This window comes from Callorhinus ursinus, unplaced genomic scaffold (genome assembly GCF_003265705.2).
Source record: "Callorhinus ursinus isolate GAN/ISIS: 27379988/994484 unplaced genomic scaffold, GSC_fseal_2.0 scaffold38, whole genome shotgun sequence".
In the NCBI taxonomy this organism is placed as follows: Eukaryota; Metazoa; Chordata; class Mammalia; order Carnivora; family Otariidae; genus Callorhinus; species Callorhinus ursinus.
Window position 1 is genome coordinate 11,529,989 of NW_027397100.1, and position 19,034 is coordinate 11,549,022.

General features: G+C 49.1%; 2 protein-coding genes across 2 annotated transcripts in view; one reads left to right on the forward strand and one right to left on the reverse strand.

Annotated features, from left to right (window-relative positions):
* Positions 1-36: 36 nt before the first annotated feature.
* Positions 37-13,388, forward strand: AHCY (adenosylhomocysteinase). Its single transcript, XM_025876589.2, has 10 exons — positions 37-193; positions 5,010-5,200; positions 6,338-6,413; positions 7,913-8,062; positions 8,958-9,070; positions 9,535-9,742; positions 9,831-9,918; positions 10,019-10,136; positions 11,205-11,399; positions 12,451-13,388. Exons 1-10 carry the CDS (start codon positions 166-168, stop codon positions 12,580-12,582), a joined length of 1,299 nt encoding a protein of 432 aa, XP_025732374.1. The 5' UTR covers positions 37-165; the 3' UTR covers positions 12,583-13,388.
* ASIP (agouti signaling protein) overlaps positions 10,388-19,034 on the reverse strand; it is a 31,011-nt gene continuing 22,364 nt past the window's right edge. Inside the window, exon 4 of the mRNA XM_073880537.1 lies at positions 10,388-10,675. Coding sequence (XP_073736638.1) covers positions 10,556-10,675 — 120 coding nt within the window. The 3' untranslated portion in view covers positions 10,388-10,555. The remainder of the gene's footprint in view (positions 10,676-19,034) is intronic.

The window sequence follows — 19,034 nt, forward strand, 5'->3', positions numbered from 1 at the left end:
CAGCGCTAGCGGGACTCATGAATATGCAAGATAGAGGAAGATATTTAAAGGCGCCGGCGCCTACTGCAGATCCCTGCCCAGCGCCGCCCTTCCTGCGCTAGTCCCTAGCCCCAGTGCCAGCTCCCTTCGTCCGTGTCCATCACTCTGTGCGGAAACTCTACCAGCATGTCGGACAAACTGCCCTACAAAGTCGGTGAGTTCCAGGAGTGCAGCTAGCTGGGTCGGCTCCGCGCCCGCCGGGGATTTGCCTGGGAGGCGGCCGCGGGGCCCTCGCGGGGCGCTCATGGTCCCCTTGAATCTTTGGCTCGGCTGATGTTGGCCGTGCGAGGCCGCCTGGGGGTTGGAGTTCTCGTGTCGCAGCGAGCCCGTCGTCGGAGGCGGCCGTGGACTACAAGTCCCGGCGTGCCGCGCGAGGCCCAGTGCAGGGGCGCGGGCTGCGGAGCCGCCAAGTGGCGGCGTGTAGCGCCCGGAGGAGGCTGGGCCAGGCGGAGAGCGCGCACCTGGCCGCGGCCTGGGACTGTTGGCACCTGCAGGGACCTACTCCAGGAGGCCAAGATCCTGCCGTCTGGGCTTGGACCGGCCCCTTGGCCAGCTGGGTGAACCCGAACAAGTGCCTACCCCTGTCTGGGCTTCCTGTAGGGAAGGCGAGGGCATTGGAGTTCCTAAGGCGTGTGCGGAGGAGAGGCCTGGAGAGCGAGCCAGAGGCCGGCCCTAGTCCACCCGCAAGGGACTTTGGGCTCGTTACGCAGCCTCTGGGGTCACTCTCCCGGTCAGCAGGGACAGTCGTGCAGAGAATCTCGAAGAAAATTTGGAGTGCTTAGAAAAATCCTTGCTGTCCTGTGGATTGAAGTTGATAAACTGGCAGTTGATGTTTCATGGGCGTTTACTGTGGGATGGGCACCACCTTTGATCTTTATTCTACATCAATTCATTTTATTCTCACGGTTTTTTAGGGAAGGGACTATTTCTCATTTGATGATGAGTATGCAGAGAAACAGGAATGAAGGTAGCTTGCTCAAGATCTTACAGCTGGGAGGTGTTGGGGCGGGATATGAACGTAGGCCTTGAAGGCCTCTAAGCACACCTTTTCACCACTGTATATAAGTGAACACACTTGGAGCAAACCTAATGAACTTTCGGCACGAACCTGTTCAGGCTGCTAGCAGTTTTTAAAGTAAATTCAAGACACCGTTAAACCTAGAGAAAGGCATCAGTATTTTTGGAGCACTTGCAGTGTATTTGGTGATTTGCGAGGTTTACAAAATAGTCTTTGGAAGTGGACTTTATCCTATTATACAGAGGAAGAAACTGAGGCACTAGTAGGAAGTACTTGTAAAGATTCTGTGGAAATAGGGCACCTGGGTGGCTAAGTGGGTTAGGTGGCTGCCTTGGGCTCAGGTTACAATCTCAGGGTCCTGGGATGGAGCCCCGAGTTGGGCTCCTGCTCATTGGGAGTCTGCTTCTCCCTTGCCCTCTGCCCCTCTCCCGGCTTGTGCTCTCTCAAATAAGTAAAATCTTCAAAAAAAAAAAAAAAAAAGATTGTGTGGAAATAGTAGCTTATCACGTAGCCAGTTGCCCGCATGAAACTGAAGCCCAGAAAAGTTAAGTCAAGGTCTCATCAGTGCCTGAGCTAGAATGGGGGCTTGTCATACTGTGGCGAGATCAGCTGGTCAGGGTTGAGGGCCTATTTGGAATGTTGCTGATGGGCTGGAAAAGGGGGAGGCAGTGAAAGGGGAAAAGAAAAGAGGAATCAAGAAATCTTAAGATTTTGGCTGGAGTGGCTGGTCAAATGGTGGTTTCATTTCCTAAAATGGGAAGATTGGGGAAGTAAAAGTTTGAGAGGGAGGAGGAGCCCCAAGGGCTCAAATGTGACACATAATAGATCCAGCTGGGTGGGTATCCAAGTAGAGATGCTGAGTAGGTAAGTTGGATTATAGGAGTCCTAAATCCCGGGGAGAAGTTTGGGCTGGAAATAACATAGGAGTTGTTGCTGTAGGGGAGGTATTTAAAGCTGTAATGTGATGAGCTCATCTGGTAAGAGAGAAGAGGGAGATGATGGAGCCCCGAAGGCTTCCAAACATTAGAGTCAGTTATAAGAAGAGGAGGCAGGAGGGTGGGAAGAAAACCACAGGACGATAGGCATAATCCTCAGGAGGACATCATTAGTGGGAGCAGTGCTTCAGGGAGAAACATGAACATAGATAATTGGCCAATAGATGTAGGATCAGGCCAGTCTTGGGAGACCTGGAGAACAGATTCAGCGGAGCAGTGAAATTCTGCAAGGTGAGAGGACAGGGGATCAAGCCCCATCCAGCAGAGACTGTTCTCTTATTATTTTTTTTTAAGATTTATTTATTTGAGAGAGCGAGAAAGAGAGAGAGTACATGAGAGGGGGGAGGGCCAGAGGGAGAAGCAGGCTCCTCGCTGAGCAGGGAGCCCGATGTGGGACTCGATCCCTGGACTCCGGGATCATGACCTGAGCCGAAGGCAGTTGCTTAACCAACTGAGCCACCCAGGCGCCCGAGACTGTTCTCTCATAAAAAGAATGCTTGATCTATTGCGACAGAGGAGGACTAGTAGATTGCACAAAGGAAATATGGCATAGTTCTGAATTCTTCTCAATGAATTGTGAAGTGAGGTCATTAGTTGATGAGGAGAGGTGTTAGGGGTTTGGACAGAGTAGGAAAAGAGTAAATTTTTCTTTTTTTTTTTTTTTTTTAAGAGAGAGTGTGTGCGCAAACAAGATAGTACAAGGTGGAGGCAGAGGGGGAGAGAGAGTCTTAAGCAGACTCCACGCTGAGCGTGGAGCCCAACGCAGGGCTCAATCTCACAACCCTGAGATCATGACCTGAGCCGAAATCAAGAGTCGAAAGCTTAACGGACTGAGCCACCCAGACGCCCCCACATAATGCATTTTTTAAAACAACTTTATAGAGGTATAATTGACATACCATAAAATTCACCCGTTTAAAGGTACAATTCAATGATTTGTAGCAAATGTATTGAGCTGTGCAACCATCATATGGTTGTGATTTTCCTGCTGCTGGGCTCACTGGCTTGGGTGCAGTGGAGGGTTGGGTTTAACTAGGGTGGGAGTTTTGCCAAGGAGTTCTCAGAGGGAACAGGGGAATCTTAAACTGTGGAAGAAGTTGAGAATAGAAGGTGGTGTGGTGAGGGACTGTGGAAATCGGTAGGATTAATGCATTAGAGGTTCACCTGATCAGCTTTGCCGTTATTGGAGCTGGGGCTCCAGAGGGAGAGGACTGGAAAGATGGGACATGGCCAGAGTTGGTTTTGAAATCAAGATTTCCAAAGAGGGGTCAGAATTGGTGATGGCCTGCCAAGGTAGATGGGTGGGGGTGGGGTGGGAGGGTGAAAGGGGAGGGGGTGCATATTGAGGCACCGTGGGAGTCCTCCCTCCCATGAGGGAGGACTATTTTCTTCTCTGAAATTGTTTAGATATACGGTAGGAAGCGGACTTAGTTTCATTATTTGTTACTATTAAATTCTCTACGGTCCTTTCCCTCCCACCCACCACCTCTTTGGGTGATTGGCAGGATCTAAATTTCCCTAAAGATAAAAATCACCAGGAGTCCCCTCATCCTGGAACTATTGAATCTTTTTTTCCAGGGGTATGTTACAAGTATTGCCTGATGACTTACCAGGGAAGTTTGTAACCACTGACCTAGGGAGTGGGCTGGGGTGGCCTGGGAGAGAGCGAGGGTGAGATTATTAGAGAGAAGAGTATTGAGATGGTGAGAGAGCTTATTATAGTATTCTTCTTTCCTGTCTGAGAATTTGGACAAATTTGAGACATTTGGGGTGTCAGAAGGCAAAATATAACTCTCATTACTGATAACATCAAAGCCAGAGGCTTTATAGATGACTCTTGAAGCCCGATGATCCTGCTAACAAACTGCCAAATTCAGCAGTTACCCTCCAGGTACAGGCAAGGTGAGCTTAGGTAGGTCCTCATGTGGAAGAACTTGCTCCCTGCAGGCTGGCTGGTTACTGCTTGCTTGCAGAAGGGAGAGCTGAACTGAGCATGCCCTTTATTCCTCCCAAGTTTACCAATCAGGCCAGTCACGCTGGCTTCCCCTAGGGCAGAGAGAGGCCAAGAGCATTAGTTACACAGGTGAGTTTACTCCGAGTGGAAAGAAACATTCGTAGTGGGGAAGCAGCATTTTCTTTTTTTTTTTTTTTTAAGATTTTATTTATTTGAGAGAGAGAGAGCACACGAGGGGGGAGTGGGAGAGAGAGAAGCAGACTCCCCGCCGAGCAGGGAGCCCGACGCGGGACTCGATCCCAGGACCCTGAGATCATGACCTGAGCCGAAGGCAGACGCTTAACGACTGAGCCACCCAGGCGCCTGAAGGAGCATTTTCATATGGTCAAGAAGATCAAGCAACTGTGTTGAGTCCAATGTGTTGTATATCATTTATGAGTGATGAAGTCATGAAGAATGATGACTTGGAAGATGGAGCGCCAGGAGCCAAAATCTTTAGGGAATGAGGGGGCTGGTAGGTGACACCAGAAAGGGTAGTGGAGGCACCTGGGTGGCTCACTTGGGTGACTACCTTCAGCTCAGGGCTCCCTGCTCATCAGGGAGTCTGCTTCTCCCTCTGACCTTACCCCCCCTCTCACGCTCTCTCTCGCTCTCTCATTCTCTCTCAAATAAATAAAATCTTTAAAAAAAAAAAAAGGGTAGTGGGAGGTATGTTATAGGCTGATAGCTGTTTTTCAAGGGGCACTTACTTGTAGTTTCCACATACCTGTGCGATTCTTTGTTTGCATGTGCTCCCCCACAAGGCTGTAAGCTGGGGTTAGGCAGGGACCATGTCTGTCTTTGACTGGCCTGGCTCCATAAGTCCTTGTTGAGTGAGTGAGGGTGCGGTGACCAGATTGCTCACTGTAGTGTTTTGTGTCCCCAAGTGGATGCGTGGGAATGGTGGTGTTTTGTGGTTGGGAGGAGGCAGCTCATGGAACTGCCGTCCGTCATGGCCCTGCAGCCGACATCAGCCTGGCCTCCTGGGGACGCAAGGCCCTGGACATCGCGGAGAACGAGATGCCGGGCCTGATGCGCATGAGGGAGATGTACTCGGCCTCGACGCCACTGAAGGGCGCCCGCATCGCTGGCTGCCTGCACATGACTGTGGAGACAGCTGTCCTCATTGAGACCCTCGTGGCCCTGGGCGCAGAGGTGAGGCCCTCAGCATTTCCTGTGGGGGGGTGGGTAAGTCCAATGTGGTGCCCCTGGGGCCCAGCAGGGGCTCCAAGCTTGTCACAGTGTCACCACCCTTTGTGGTAACTATTCTTAGGCACATTTTCGCCCTGATTGGGAAGATAGTTTGAGTTCCTTCAGTTCACAGCCTCCTGACTGAGGAGCTCTGGGTAGGAAAAACTCAGCAGTGATATCCCACTGAGGCGTCTAAGGACTGCCTCTCATTGGCCCTCCCAGGGTCACATGCCCGCCATGGAGCAATCACGGTGCCAGAAGGATGGTGTGCTCTCCTTGTTTCAGCCTGGGTTATAAGTACCAATGGCTGGCAGCTCTTCTAAGCTCTCTGAGAGTTTTGGAGTAAGACCGTTTCCCAAGACGGGGCCGGGAAGAGCAGCCAAAACCAACTAACAGAGTATACCAACACTCAGTCCTTGGACCTCTTGTTTCTTTTCAACATTCATACTCAGTGGTCTGATTTTATGGCTTTAGATACTGTCTTTATGACTCCCAAATATATGTGTATATATATATATATATATATATATATATGTAGCCTGGACTTCTCCCTGCAACTCCAGACTTATGTTCTGGCAGCCGATGTGTCAGTCATCTCCACTTAGAGATCTTATAGACATCTCAACCTCAACATGTCCAAACTCATGATTTCCTGCCCCCCCCTTCCTGCAATCTTCCTCCTGTACGTAAATGGAAACATCAGCCTTCCAGGTTCTCTCAGTTCATGCCCGACTCCTTTTTCTCTTTCACCCCAACAACTAATCCCACAGCAAATTCTGTCATCTAAACCTTCAGAATAGACCCATCATCACCTCCACTGCTACCATTGCATTTCTGGTCTGAACTCTTACAGCAGCTTCTTCACTTGTCTCCTTGCTTCCTTGTGGAGCCCTTTGCCCTCCACACACAGCACCAGGTGATGTTTTAAAACCTAAATTGGGTTTCGTTAATGCTCTGGCTCCCGTCCACTCACCAGTTGTCCCCAGCCTATGGTTGAAGAACCTGTTGGGCCTCTTCCCCCTTGATGCAGGGCTTTGCTTGATCACCGTCCAGTAGATGAGCTGTCTGTGACCAGCAGCCCTGTCTTGTTGGCCGTTCTAGGTGCAGTGGTCCAGCTGCAACATCTTCTCTACCCAGGACCATGCAGCTGCCGCCATTGCCAAGGCTGGCATTCCAGGTGAGTCCTGTTTGCTGCCGAGGGATGTGGGAATGCATGCTGGGGCTCTGCTTCTCCCTGTTTGCTTCACTGACCCCCACTGCGACAGGTTTTCCCATGGTGGGGGAGAGGAGTCATGGTTGCAGAATTCTAGTCTAGTAATTTAAGGAAAGAGTTGTCTTGTCCCACTGTCATCTAAAATCCTATGAAATGCACTTACTGGCCCATCTCCAATCATGTATCCAGGGAGGGTGGGATCTTATGATTGGGAACCACATGATGTTGAGGAGAGGAAGTTCCTTAAAGGAAGATGTAGGTCCATTTCCAAAAGAATCAGGGAGGGATACCGAGCAGAAAAAGAGCCTCAGAGGTCTGTTGCCTAGGGTCTGGTGGTCTAGGGGGCTGAGGAAATACTTTATCACAAGCTGCTAGAGAAACAGGCACACGTCTGCTGGGACTTGGGGAGGGAAGTGGTTAGCTCTGGTGGTGATTAATTAGGACATTGACAATTCCCTCTAACCAGCCATAGGTTTGGGTGGGGGAGGAACCTTCCAGAGCCTGGACTGGCAGGTCCCCCACTCCTTAGCCTTATTTGGCTCCGTGACCCTTTTCTGGGAAAGACCTTGTTTTCAAGACCACTGTCTGCTGTAGTTTGGGGGAGGGGGCAGCTGGGCCTGTTTGGCCAGTTTCGTGTGCTCACAGGAGATTCATGGGAGCCCAACGTCAGTGACCCAGTCTGGGCTGGCAGTTAGGAGTCCTGGATAATGGTGCCTGTTCTGGAATGCCCATGCTGAGTGACCTGGGCACCTTTTAGCCCTTCTCAGGGCATCTGTGAATGATAATGATGGTCATGCCTGCCTGGGAGTGCTACTGTGAGGAAGGATGAGATGTTACCTGAGGTAGTTGGACTAATGTCTGGCACAGAGAAAGTGCTCCATGCATAGTAGCTGCTATTGGTAATTTTTTGACCAGATTTAGCCCAGGACAACCCCCCCCACAGAGACTGCTGGGCCCTCAAATCCTTCCAGTGCAGAATGAATCTTGGATCTTGGCTCGTGGGCCCACCTAAGTGTGGCTCACTGATCCTGTAGCACCTTCATTCCAGCAGCAGGCATTGTGGGTGGGAGCCCCAGTCACTGGTTGATGTCCCAGGCCTTGGGGCTCAGACAGAAGGGGAGAGGGAAGGATAGAATTATTTCCAGATACTTATATCTGGGGGGCTGTCCTTGGCTTCCATCTCACTTAATCAGTACTATTAAGAGATGAAGAAATTGAGCCTCACAGAGGTAAAGTGATTTGCTCAAAGTCACACAGCTGGTGAATGTAGAGCTAGGATTTGCACTCAGACCTATCTGGTTCCAAGTTCTGTTCTTTTCACCGCCTGAGTCCTCAGAGGGGCTGGAGGTGGCTGGGCCTGGGAATTTGGTTGGAGATCGAATTGGCTGTGTTCGGGTGGTTCCCTGGAGCAGGCATCAGTGGGGAAGGCCAGGCCCTGATGTACTGTGCCGCTCAACCTCCAGTGTACGCCTGGAAGGGTGAAACGGACGAGGAGTACCTGTGGTGCATTGAGCAGACACTGTACTTCAAGGACGGGCCCCTCAACATGATTCTGGATGACGGAGGCGACCTCACCAACCTCGTGCACACCAAGTACCCACAGCTCCTGTCAGGTAGGTGGGGTAGAGTAGGTGGGTGGGCGGGGTGTGGGTAGTCTAGATGGGGCCTGCTTGCCCATGTGAAAGCAGCAGGCCTGGCAGAACTCCACTGCCTAGAGCAGCCCATTCTCTGGAAAATGGGAGGATGGCAGGTTCCTGCAGACATGCTGGGGCCTGTCTTCCTGATTTCTGATGGTGTGGGGCTGAGGCAGTGAGGGGAGGCCTGGCTCAGGTCTGGTTTGAGGGCAAGCATAAGGCCAGGGCTGGGAACAGCTGGGAAAGAGTCAGCTTTGTTAAATCAGGGTGGGAAGGAATGTAGAGGGGGTAGTGAGTACAAAGGCCCTGAGGCAGGAAAGGATGGACTATTCAGGAAACTCAACAGAAGCCAACTTGGCAGTTCTTTACTGGGGAGAATTGCAGGGGGTGGCTGGAGCTTTAATTAAGGGCAGATGTGTAAGGACTTAACAGGCCAAGAGAGGAGTTTGGCTTGATCCTAAGAGCAAAGAGACGTAATTGGGTGGTATTAAAAAGATTTATCTGAAAATATACACATTAGAAATGGCTGCTGGCTTCTGTGTAGAAGATGGGTCGTGGCTGGGAGACCAGGCAAGAGACGATGGTGGCAGGGACTAGGGCGGTGGCAGTAGGAATGGAGAGCCTAGGGATTACTGGGAGACAGTCCTTAGGCCTGGTGATGGTGGTGACTCGTCTTGCATGCTGGCCTGGAGGATTGGGTGGCTGGTATCGGTCAGAGATGGGAACCCAGAAAGAAAAGTAGCTTTTGGGAGCAGAGATGAGGAATTTGGGTGAGTTGAGGTGGGGGCTCTTTGAGGCTCTTGGGGGTCTCATCCCAGAGGCACTGCCGTTATCCTTTCCTGGCCTTAGGCTCATTCCCTCCTCTCTTGTCCAGGCATCCGAGGCATTTCTGAAGAGACCACAACGGGGGTCCACAACCTATACAAGATGATGGCCAACGGGAAGCTGAAGGTGCCTGCCATGAACGTCAATGACTCTGTCACCAAGGTGAGTCTGTGGGGCAGTGTCATGTTCAGCTGTTCATTCCCAGTGCAGCTCAGGAGTAGGCCTCTGAAGAAAGGCCCCTGGGAAGGCTGTAGGCTAGGGACTTGAAGCCCTCATTTGAGGGGGGATAAAGGAGTAATAAGTGACTGAGGGTAATAAGTGCATTAAAGAGGGAAGAACTATACCATGAGTTTTAGAGCTGGGCAGCAAGAGCTTTAAAGTGAAGCAGATTCTAGGCAATCTCTCTTAGCAGTTGATCCTTAGGAGGCCTTCTAGACTGGCATAGAAAGGCTAGGGAGACCGTCTTGGGCTGATCCGAACAAGGGGCATATGAGCACATTAGCTGGTGGGGAGCAGTCATGAGAAGTGGTCAGCCCAAGACCCCCTAGGGCCAAGAGGCTGAGAGTAGGCCTGAGGCCCCAGGGCCTTGCCTGCCCCCGTCACCCTTTTGCCCCCTCTTCTTTCAGAGCAAGTTCGACAACCTGTATGGCTGCCGGGAGTCTCTTATAGATGGCATCAAGAGGGCTACAGATGTGATGATTGCAGGCAAGGTGGCAGTGGTGGCAGGCTATGGCGACGTGGGCAAAGGTTGTGCCCAGGCCCTGAGGGGTTTTGGGGCCCGCGTCATCATCACGGAGATCGACCCCATCAATGCACTGCAGGCTGCCATGGAGGGTATGATAGGGCAAGGGTTGGCTGTCAGCCACTGGGGCCAGAGGGGCAGGGCCACCCTGGATGACCCGTGGACACCGTCTCTGCACAGGCTATGAGGTGACCACTATGGATGAGGCCTGTCAGGAGGGCAACATATTTGTCACCACCACAGGCTGTACTGACATCATCCTTGGCCGGTAGGTGCCAGGTTGGGGGTCACGGGGAGCGAGGAAGAAGGCAGGCTTGGGGCTGCTCTTTGTCCCTGACTGTCTTCCATGGGTCGGCACTCCCCAACAGGCACTTTGAGCAGATGAAAGATGACTCCATCGTCTGTAACATTGGACACTTTGACGTGGAGATTGATGTCAAGTGGCTGAACGAAAATGCTGTGGAGAAGGTGAACATCAAGCCCCAGGTGAGAAGCCCCAGCAAGGTGGGCAGATGGAACACAGAGCGGGATGTGTCTGTGGGCTGGTCACCAAGGAGGGTAGATGAGGCTCTGGCAACCTGGGCAGTGGAATGGGGGAGGACGAGGGCCTGGTTTCAGGGCCACTTAAATCAGAATCTTAGAGTGACACCAAGACATCTCCATTTTTTTTTTTAAAGATTTATTTATTTGAGAGAGAGAGAGAGAGGAAGCACATGAGAGGGGGAAGGGTCCGAGGGAGAAGCAGACCCCCCGCTGAGCAGGGAGCCCGATGCGGGACTCGATCCCGGGACTCCAGGATCATGACCCGAGCCGAAGGCAGCCGCTCAACCAACTGAGCCACCCAGGCGCCCAAGACATCCCCATTTTTTTTTTTTTAAAGCTCCCAAGATGATTCTGCTGTGCAGCTAAGGTTGAGCACCACTCCAACTTTGACTAAGCATGATGATTGAGAACATAGGATTTATCTTCAAAATGTTCAGGCTCAAAGTGCAGCAACTTAACCCTTTAAACTTCAGTTTCTCTATCTGTGAAATGAGGATAATAATAGTACTTAAATCATAGGGTTGTTAGTAGAATCAAATGTGATAATTATACACACACACACACACACACACACACACACACACATACACACACACACACACACAATATTAGTTTGTGTATGCTCTTAGCCCAGGGCACATGGCAACAATAATGATAATAACATTAGCTAATACTTACTAAGTACTTAGTATCTGCCAAGCCATGTGTCAAGTGCTTTACATGTGTCAGCCCATTAAATTCTCACAGCAGACCCGTGAGGTCTGTAGCTCAGAGCTACGATAAATATTAATAAATATTATATCTTAATAAATATTAATATTCTTAATATTAATATCTTAACTAATTGTGAGTGCCAAGCCCTGTGCTGGGGGTTGTTCTAGGACAGTCCAGTCCCTTCACAGACACCATTGGAGGCAGGAAAGCCTGCTGGACAAGAGGGTAGGATGAGGCAGGGATGGACATTGGGAAGAGTGCCCCGCCGACCCTCACTGCTGCTCTGCCCACTTGCAGGTGGACCGCTACTGGCTGAAAAATGGGCGCCGGATCATCCTGTTGGCTGAGGGCCGGCTGGTCAACCTGGGCTGCGCCATGGGCCATCCCAGCTTTGTGATGAGCAACTCGTTCACCAACCAAGTGCTGGCACAGATAGAGTTGTGGACCCACCCAGACAAGTATTCTGTTGGGGTCCACTTCCTGCCCAAGACGGTGGGTTTGCATTTCTACCCTCTCCGGGGTCCTCCCAGCGTCCTCCATAGGGCAGAAATCATTCTCTCCATTTAAAGGAAGAGGAAACTGAGGCCCAAAATCAGGGAATGACTCCCAGAGAGTGGCTGTTGTCATCTGAAGGCTTGACTGAGGCTGGAAGATTCAGTTCATGTCAGTGTTGGCAGGTCTCAGTTCCTCACCGCATGGGTCTGTCCCCATAGGGCTTAAGTATCCTGATGAGGACCACCACATGGGTCTGTCCCCATGGGGCTGCTTAAGTGTCCTGACGAGGTGGCAGCTGGCCTTCCCCTAGAGTGAGTGATCTACAGGAGAGCAAAGGAGGAAGCTGCAAGGGCCTTTTAGGACCTAGTCTCCCAAGTCTCACAACATCTTTTCTGCTTTATTCTATTCATTAGAAGTGAGTCACTCAGAGAGTGAGGAATTGGTGCTTGAAGGAAAGGGTATTATGAATTTATGGACAAAGAATTTAAGGATATATTTTAAAACGATCACAACCATTTTAATCTAAAAGGGAACTCTTGGCTATATAAAGGAGAAGTCTAAAATTCAGACAGTGGACCTAGGGATTCATCTTCCTCTGTGTCTTGGCTGTTTTCTTCTTTATATTCACTTCACTTGTCTAATAGACTTGCCATTGACGAGCTGAGACTGATACCTTCCCTGTTTAAGATTCCCTCCCTGTTATCGAAATTGAAGAATCCCTGTCTCTGTCATAGAAAATATGTTCTGTCCTAGATAAATTCCAGAGCAGCATTTGGCTGGTTGCTTGGGTTGGTGGAGGATGAGGAAGGAGATGTAGTTGATGGTCTCACCAGGGCTACTTCCTCTTGAGGAAGGGCAGCTGGGCAGCCAAAAACCACATCCACTGAGGCTGGCTGTGAGGATAGAATGAGGTAATATGTATATATACATGTTACAACACGTATGACAGATACTTCAAGAGTAGTTCTTGTCTCTGTTGGTAACTGGTTGCAGGTAAGGGGTCCCAGAGCATGGCATTGATTCTAGATCTTCCTGTGTTTCTCTCCAGTTGGATGAAGCAGTGGCTGAAGCCCACCTGGGTAAGCTGAATGTGAAGCTGACCAAACTGACTGAGAAGCAGGCCCAGTACCTGGGCTTGTCCCGTGATGGCCCCTTCAAGCCTGATCATTACCGCTACTGAGAACCAGGCCTATTGTTTGCCTTATAACTGCTGGCCTTGCTGGGGTTCCACCTCTCTTCCCCCAAGAGCAAATGGCACCAACTTTGAGATGGTTTTGTTAATGTCCCCCACTTACTCCCCAGAGCTAGTCACTCTGTCTTTGGCCTCTGGTGCATCCCTCATACTGTTGTAAGTGTGGCAGAAGGAATTGAGAAGCCCCTTCTCAAGCCCTGGTCATGATAGAAGTACACAGGAGATACCCACAGGGAACCGTGAGCTCAGGGGTTTTGGAACTGCTCACTCAGTCAGTCCTTACTTGGGTTGGAAGTCAGCAATGGTGGTCACAAAGTGCATGCACTTTACCATCTAGGCCCTCACCTGGCCTATGGACTTGGTACACATGTTCTTAGTTTACTGGTTCACTGGTTCCTCAGCCCATGACAGATGAGAATGAACTATATCAAAGAACAGGGAGGAACTTTTGGGAGTTTGATGCCCCTGAGAGCCCACCTTAGTGCTGGGCATTCTCTTATTTAAGAGGTTTCACAGAACAATGAAGTTAGTACTTTAAATTTCTATTTTACAGAGGTTAGAATATACCGTTAAGGGACAGCCAAAAAAGGATAAGAGAAGTGACAGCCAGAGGTTGAGAGAGGCCAGAGAATCATTAAAAGCAGGCATAGATCTACCACCTCTTTGTAATATGATGGTTCCTATCACAACCCTGGATCAAAAAGATTAATTTGGTTTATAATGTTTAATTAATGTTTATAATGTTAAAAGAGAGCAGGAAGGTGGGTAAATAAAAATTTTGGTGCCTAAAAGAATTCTGAGCCTTTATTATATAGATAATCCACAGCCAACAATATATGGCATGAGTAAGAAGTAATAGTTGCATGCTGATGAAGACAAGGGGTTGTCGGCAGTGTGGGGTGATAAAGGCTGCAGGCAAATCCTTGGACTTGGAAGAATGGGTAAAGCGAAGAGAGAATTCTGTCTCTTGAGGTATGTCTTGTAAACAGCCTGGTTTTTAACCTAATTTATCATTTAATAGGTGAATTTAGCCCACTTATATTTACTGTAATCCATGTTCAAATTTTTTCCTCTACCTTATATTTTTGTGTGTTCCATTCATATTTTCTTTTCCTCCCCCTTTATACTTTGGGTTGATCCAGTGCTACTTGGGGGGGGGAGCTATTATTTATTGAGCATCTATTGGATGCTAGGTGCTTCGTAATTGATTTTCTTTATTCTCACAATAAGCTTAGTAATAATGTTACCCTAATTTTATAGTCGAGAGTGGAGACTCAGATTAAATGTCTTTCCTAAAGTCCCACAGTTTATAAGAGGCCACTTACAGGAAATTGAGGTCCCTCCTATTTGCTGAAATGGTCATATATTGAACTCTGTGCTGGTCTTGGAAGTCAAGAACCCACCTGGAAAGGGTAACTGGAGCCTATTCTAAGGGTCATTCACTGGATGGAGGGCCTGATGGGGCTATTGGGATATTTGAGACCTGACCCTAGCCTTCTGGTATCTCAAGCTAGAGGGAGAATGCCCTTAAAAAACAGCTTTGCCATCTGCTGGCATTCCTTTTTCTCTGCCCAGCTTTCGAGTTCAGTCCCTGGCAGTAAGAGGAGAAAGGCAGCAGGGAAGAGGTGATGCTTGAAATGGATTTGGAAAGAACTGATGATCTTTAACAGGAGGAATTGATGCCGAGGGCATTCCGGGCAGAAGAACAGCTTAAGCAAGAGTGAGTTGAGGGGATGGGGTAGGAAAGAGTTGTTTGGCTGTAGTTGGGGGGAGTCCTGAGGTCAAGGGCTCGAAAGGTGGCCTGGAGGATAGGAAGGAAAGGCTTTGAACACTAAGGTGAGATTGCTGGTTTTAATCCTTGAGCTGCGCAGGCTCCTGAAATGTCCCTACTTGACTGAACATTCCACAAATGTGGTTTGTTCATGTTTGTATTCTCAGCCTCCGGCTATGAGGTGGTATTATTATTCCCATGTTACTAATGAGGACAGAGGTTCAGAGAGGCCAAGTAGCCTGACTCCAGATCATACAATACGTTGTATGCATATATGACACGACTCCACTGTAATGTAAATAATTTTACGAATTTTGGTACTTCAACGATTACCAGTAACAAATGACATAGGACCCACTTCTCAACTGATTGCGACACCAGTGGTCAGACAGATCCATTACCATGCCCACTGCTGTTTCTTGCATACCTAATTGTCCATCAGGCATTGTGCTAAGGAAGTGCTTACTTACTCCTTGTGATAACCTTGTAGGGACTTGAATTCCTGTTTTGCAGATCAGGAAACAGGCTCTGAAAGGAGCCATGAGAGTGAACTGGCTTTTGTTACTAGGTAGGATTCTGAGCCCCGATCCAAGCCCTATCCATACCCACAGGCCCAGGTTTAGGACTGCCCAACATTTGGATCAGTAACTCTGGAACTGTAATACAGATCCCCTAAAGGCAAGACTTCCACCAGAGAATGCTGCCCACAGCACCCACCTCAGCAACTCTACCATGGTGGTCTTTGGGACAATGACCTCTCAGTGGAAAAGAGGGGCAGGCCACTGTTCCTCTGAGCCGGAGAGGTTAGACACTTTGGCTCACATGGCAGTCATGCTGCTCCCTCCAAGAAGCCCCTGCCTTTGTGTAAGCACATTCCCTTCCCTCAAGGCTGCCTCCTTCCAGACCTAGAAAATAACCTTTCTAGAGTTCCCTCCTGTGACATCCCATGCAGTCCCCCACCTCCAGTCTCCCAGGAGTTCTGGTTTCTGTTATCCGGGCCTTTTTTTCCTCTTTCCTGTTTGGAAATGTCCTGCCAGTTCTTAGAATCTTTCTTCTGAAACACCCTCTCCTACACTGTGTATAAGTATCTTTCGAGCAACATCCTCACTAAGACACAAATGTTTGTACACTTACATGTAGAAATGGGGATGGCCTCAGGTAAACTCAATAAAACTACACTGTGTATAAAAACAACCCCCTCCTTTTACATCTGGTCTCAGCCTTGCCTCTGATCTCAGGTCTGCTAATCTGTCACATGTCTAACACTGACCAGGTACCTACAATGAAAGATGATGTGTCTCCTATGTCCCCAATCCCCACTCCTGATGTCTGGGCTCCACCATCAAAGCTTCATGGGGAGAGAAGGAATTGGCCAAGGGTCCTGTAGTATCTAACCTGGCCATGGCTGTTTCCGCACCCCCCCCCCCGCCCCCAGGTAATGGAGAAAGGAGGTTAAGGCATTTGGGGGTTGGGTGGGGGTTGTGGAGCAGGGGGCTGGGCTTTGAAAGGAGGAGACATGGGTCTGCTGTTAACACCATGTGACTTGGGGCAGGGACGAGTATCTACCTCAGGTGGCTGTTTTGAGGGTCAAATGATGTAACATGTATGAAGAGTTTCATGTCAAGTTTTTAGTGTTGTGTCAAGCACAGTGGGTGTGAGGGAGCAGTTTTGAGGGCAGAGAATTTAGAATATTTGGAAAATTAGACAACACTTTAGAAAAAAATCATAGGCTCTTAGAACCAGGAAAGGCCTTAGAGCATCTATAGAGTCAAATCCAGCATTTGTATATGGAGAAGTCGAGGCTCAGAGAGCTTAAGTGACACTCAGAGTCATCCTGCAGATCCAGGTGTCCAGCTTGCCTCCAGATCGGAGCTCTTCCCCGGATACCACCCAGGCCCCTCTGCCCACATCTGTGTGTTGACAGGGCCCTACTAGGCTGGGGTCTAGCTGGCATCCTTTTCAAGTTGTGTTGGGCATGAGTAATGAGCTTGGAGGGGTCATGTGGGCCTGTTGATACCAGTGGGAACTAGAAGAGACAGCAGGCAGGGGTCACCACTGTGTTTTGGGGTGGTCCAAAGTTTCAGGGAAACTCAGGAATCCAGATTCTTATTCCTGAGACCCACTCAGGACTACCCCAGGGGACCCGGATAGGAAACCTGCTTGAAGTGATGGAGGCAGCCAGGGGCACTGATGTGATCCAGGCCTTGTCAGTCAGCTTCAGTCCCTTCCTCATCTATCCGCTCTCCAAACTGGCTCAAGGACAGGCACATGGCTCAAGTAGGTCCAGACTCAACTGCAGGGCTTTAGGACTTTTACTAGAAATCCGGTGTGTGCAATGTAGAACATTGTCCAACAGCGACCCCTGGAGCTTACTATGGGCTGCCTGGACCCAGGGAGAGCTGTGCTTGTTCCCAGACACCCCCAGGACTACCACTTTCTCTCCCAGGCTGGGGGAGTTACAATCTCACAGGGGTCCCAAAGGTCCCAAGTGCTAGGCAGTATGCTTTTTATTTTTATTTTTATTTTTTTTAAAGATTTTATTTATGTATTTGACAGAGAGACAGTGAGAGAGGGAACACAAGCAGGGGGAGTGGGAGAGGGAGAAGCAGGCTTCCCGCGGAGCAGGGAGCCCGATGTGGGGCTCGATCCCAGGACCCTGGGATCATGACCTGAGCTGAAGGCAGACGCTTAACGACTGAAACACCCAGGCGCCCTTAGGCAGTATGCTTTTTCTGACAACTGCCATAAGTACAGTTGGTACCTAAGGCCGGTCTGCCTGCACTCACACTTGTTCTCATACTTGCTCTATTAAAAGGGAGAGAAACAGGTGGGTGGGAACATACCCCTACAGTGTGTCCAACAGAAGGCCTTGCCTCAGCATGTCTCCTTTGCTACTAACTGCTGGCTTAAGGGTAACTCCAGTAAAGCCTCTTCCCTAACCCAGTGGCTCTTAACCTTAGTGTGCATCAGAACCACGTAGTGGGCTTATTAAAACAGATTGTTGGGCCTACCCCCAGAGCTTCTGATTCAGTAGGTCTGGGATCAGGCCCTACAATTTGCATTTCTAACAAGTTCCCAGGTGATGCCTATGCTGTATAGCAATCGTTGTACAATTTGCCTCTGTGCCGGTTGCACGGCAGATGGCACCTATGGAAGAGACCCACCTGTCCCGAAGATGGAGAAAAGGCACGCTCTTCAGTGGGGCTGCCAGGCTTGGTAATGATGTGAACTCAGACCTGCTTCTTTGCCCCAACTAGGGGAAGCCTACCTGAGGGTGACAGCAACACAGACTTGGGAGACAGAGTGACACATTCCAGAGGACCTGAATCTAGACTTTATGCTAACTAGAAATACCCTCTGGACTTTTTAGTGATGTGAACAACAACAAAGTTCCCTTTTTCTTTTAGCCTGTTTGAACTAGGTTGCTGTCTCTGGCAATTTCAAGGGTCTTGCTGAGGTGGAGAAGATAGAAATGACACCAGGTTGTAGGAAAATAACAGAAAATGGGAAAAGGCCTTTAGGCTGAATCTGCTATAAAGTGTTGGCTCCAGGGAGATAGAATCTCATACCTGGCTTGCAGTGGCCTACGGCTTAAGGTGGGCTGGATGTGAATCAGCAGTGAGGTGTAAGGTCTACACATAATACTTAGCCTTTCTGAGCCCCAGTTCCCTTATTTATAATACCTACCTCAGGAAGTAAATTTGGGAGCTTGGGTATCATCCAGGCACAAAGTAGCTGCTCAATCATTTATCACTGTTAGTGTGACATTATGATAATTGCAGAGCACATGGTCTCAGGCTGTAAGAAGCAGCTCTGGGTCTGTGGCAAAAGTGAGGAAACAAACTTAGAGGCATCCTGGGGAGAGGGGGTATGTCTCAGGGCCTCCAGAGGTGTCAGCAAGTGCAGGTTTCCATGATTCTGGCTTGAGTGAAACTACTGAAGATTCGTTGGGGTATTGGGCCTTCAGGGGTAGGGGGGTGGGGGATGCTCTGTCAAATGGACATCAACTGATTCCTAGATAATTTTAAGACGGGAGAACAGGCTGCTTTGGGATTCCAAAAGGTCAGCCTTTGGCTCATCAGTGAATTGACTGTCCCCTTCCCCTCATTAAGTCCCCCCCAACACTTTATTTCCCAGCTCTCCAGGGTTAGCACCTCTGTCCCTCCCCACCAGGCCCCATTTCTACTTTTCCTTTGCAACCTCTGACATGCATACATATGCAGAATTCCAGATGTTGATAGATATTGGGATAAATAATGAGAGGGGAAAAGATAAAAGAGAAGAAAAAATAAAAGTAGCAGAAAGAGAAATGAAGAAAATCCCCATTTGGAATGGCATCAAAGGGTATAAAATGCCTAGGAATAAACTTAACCAAGGAGATGAAAGACCTGTACTCTAAAAACTATAAAACATTGATGAAAAAAACTGAAGATGACACAAATGGAAAGCATTCCATGCTCATGGATTGGAAGAATATTGTTAAAATGTCCATACTACCCAAGAAATCTACAGATTTAATGCAATCTCTATCAAAAAACCAATAGCATTTTTCAGAGAACTAGAACAATCCTAAAATTTGTATGAAACTACAAAAGACCCCAAATAGCCAAAGCAATCTTGAAAAAGAACAAAATTGGAGGTATCACAATCCTAGATTTCAAGATATACT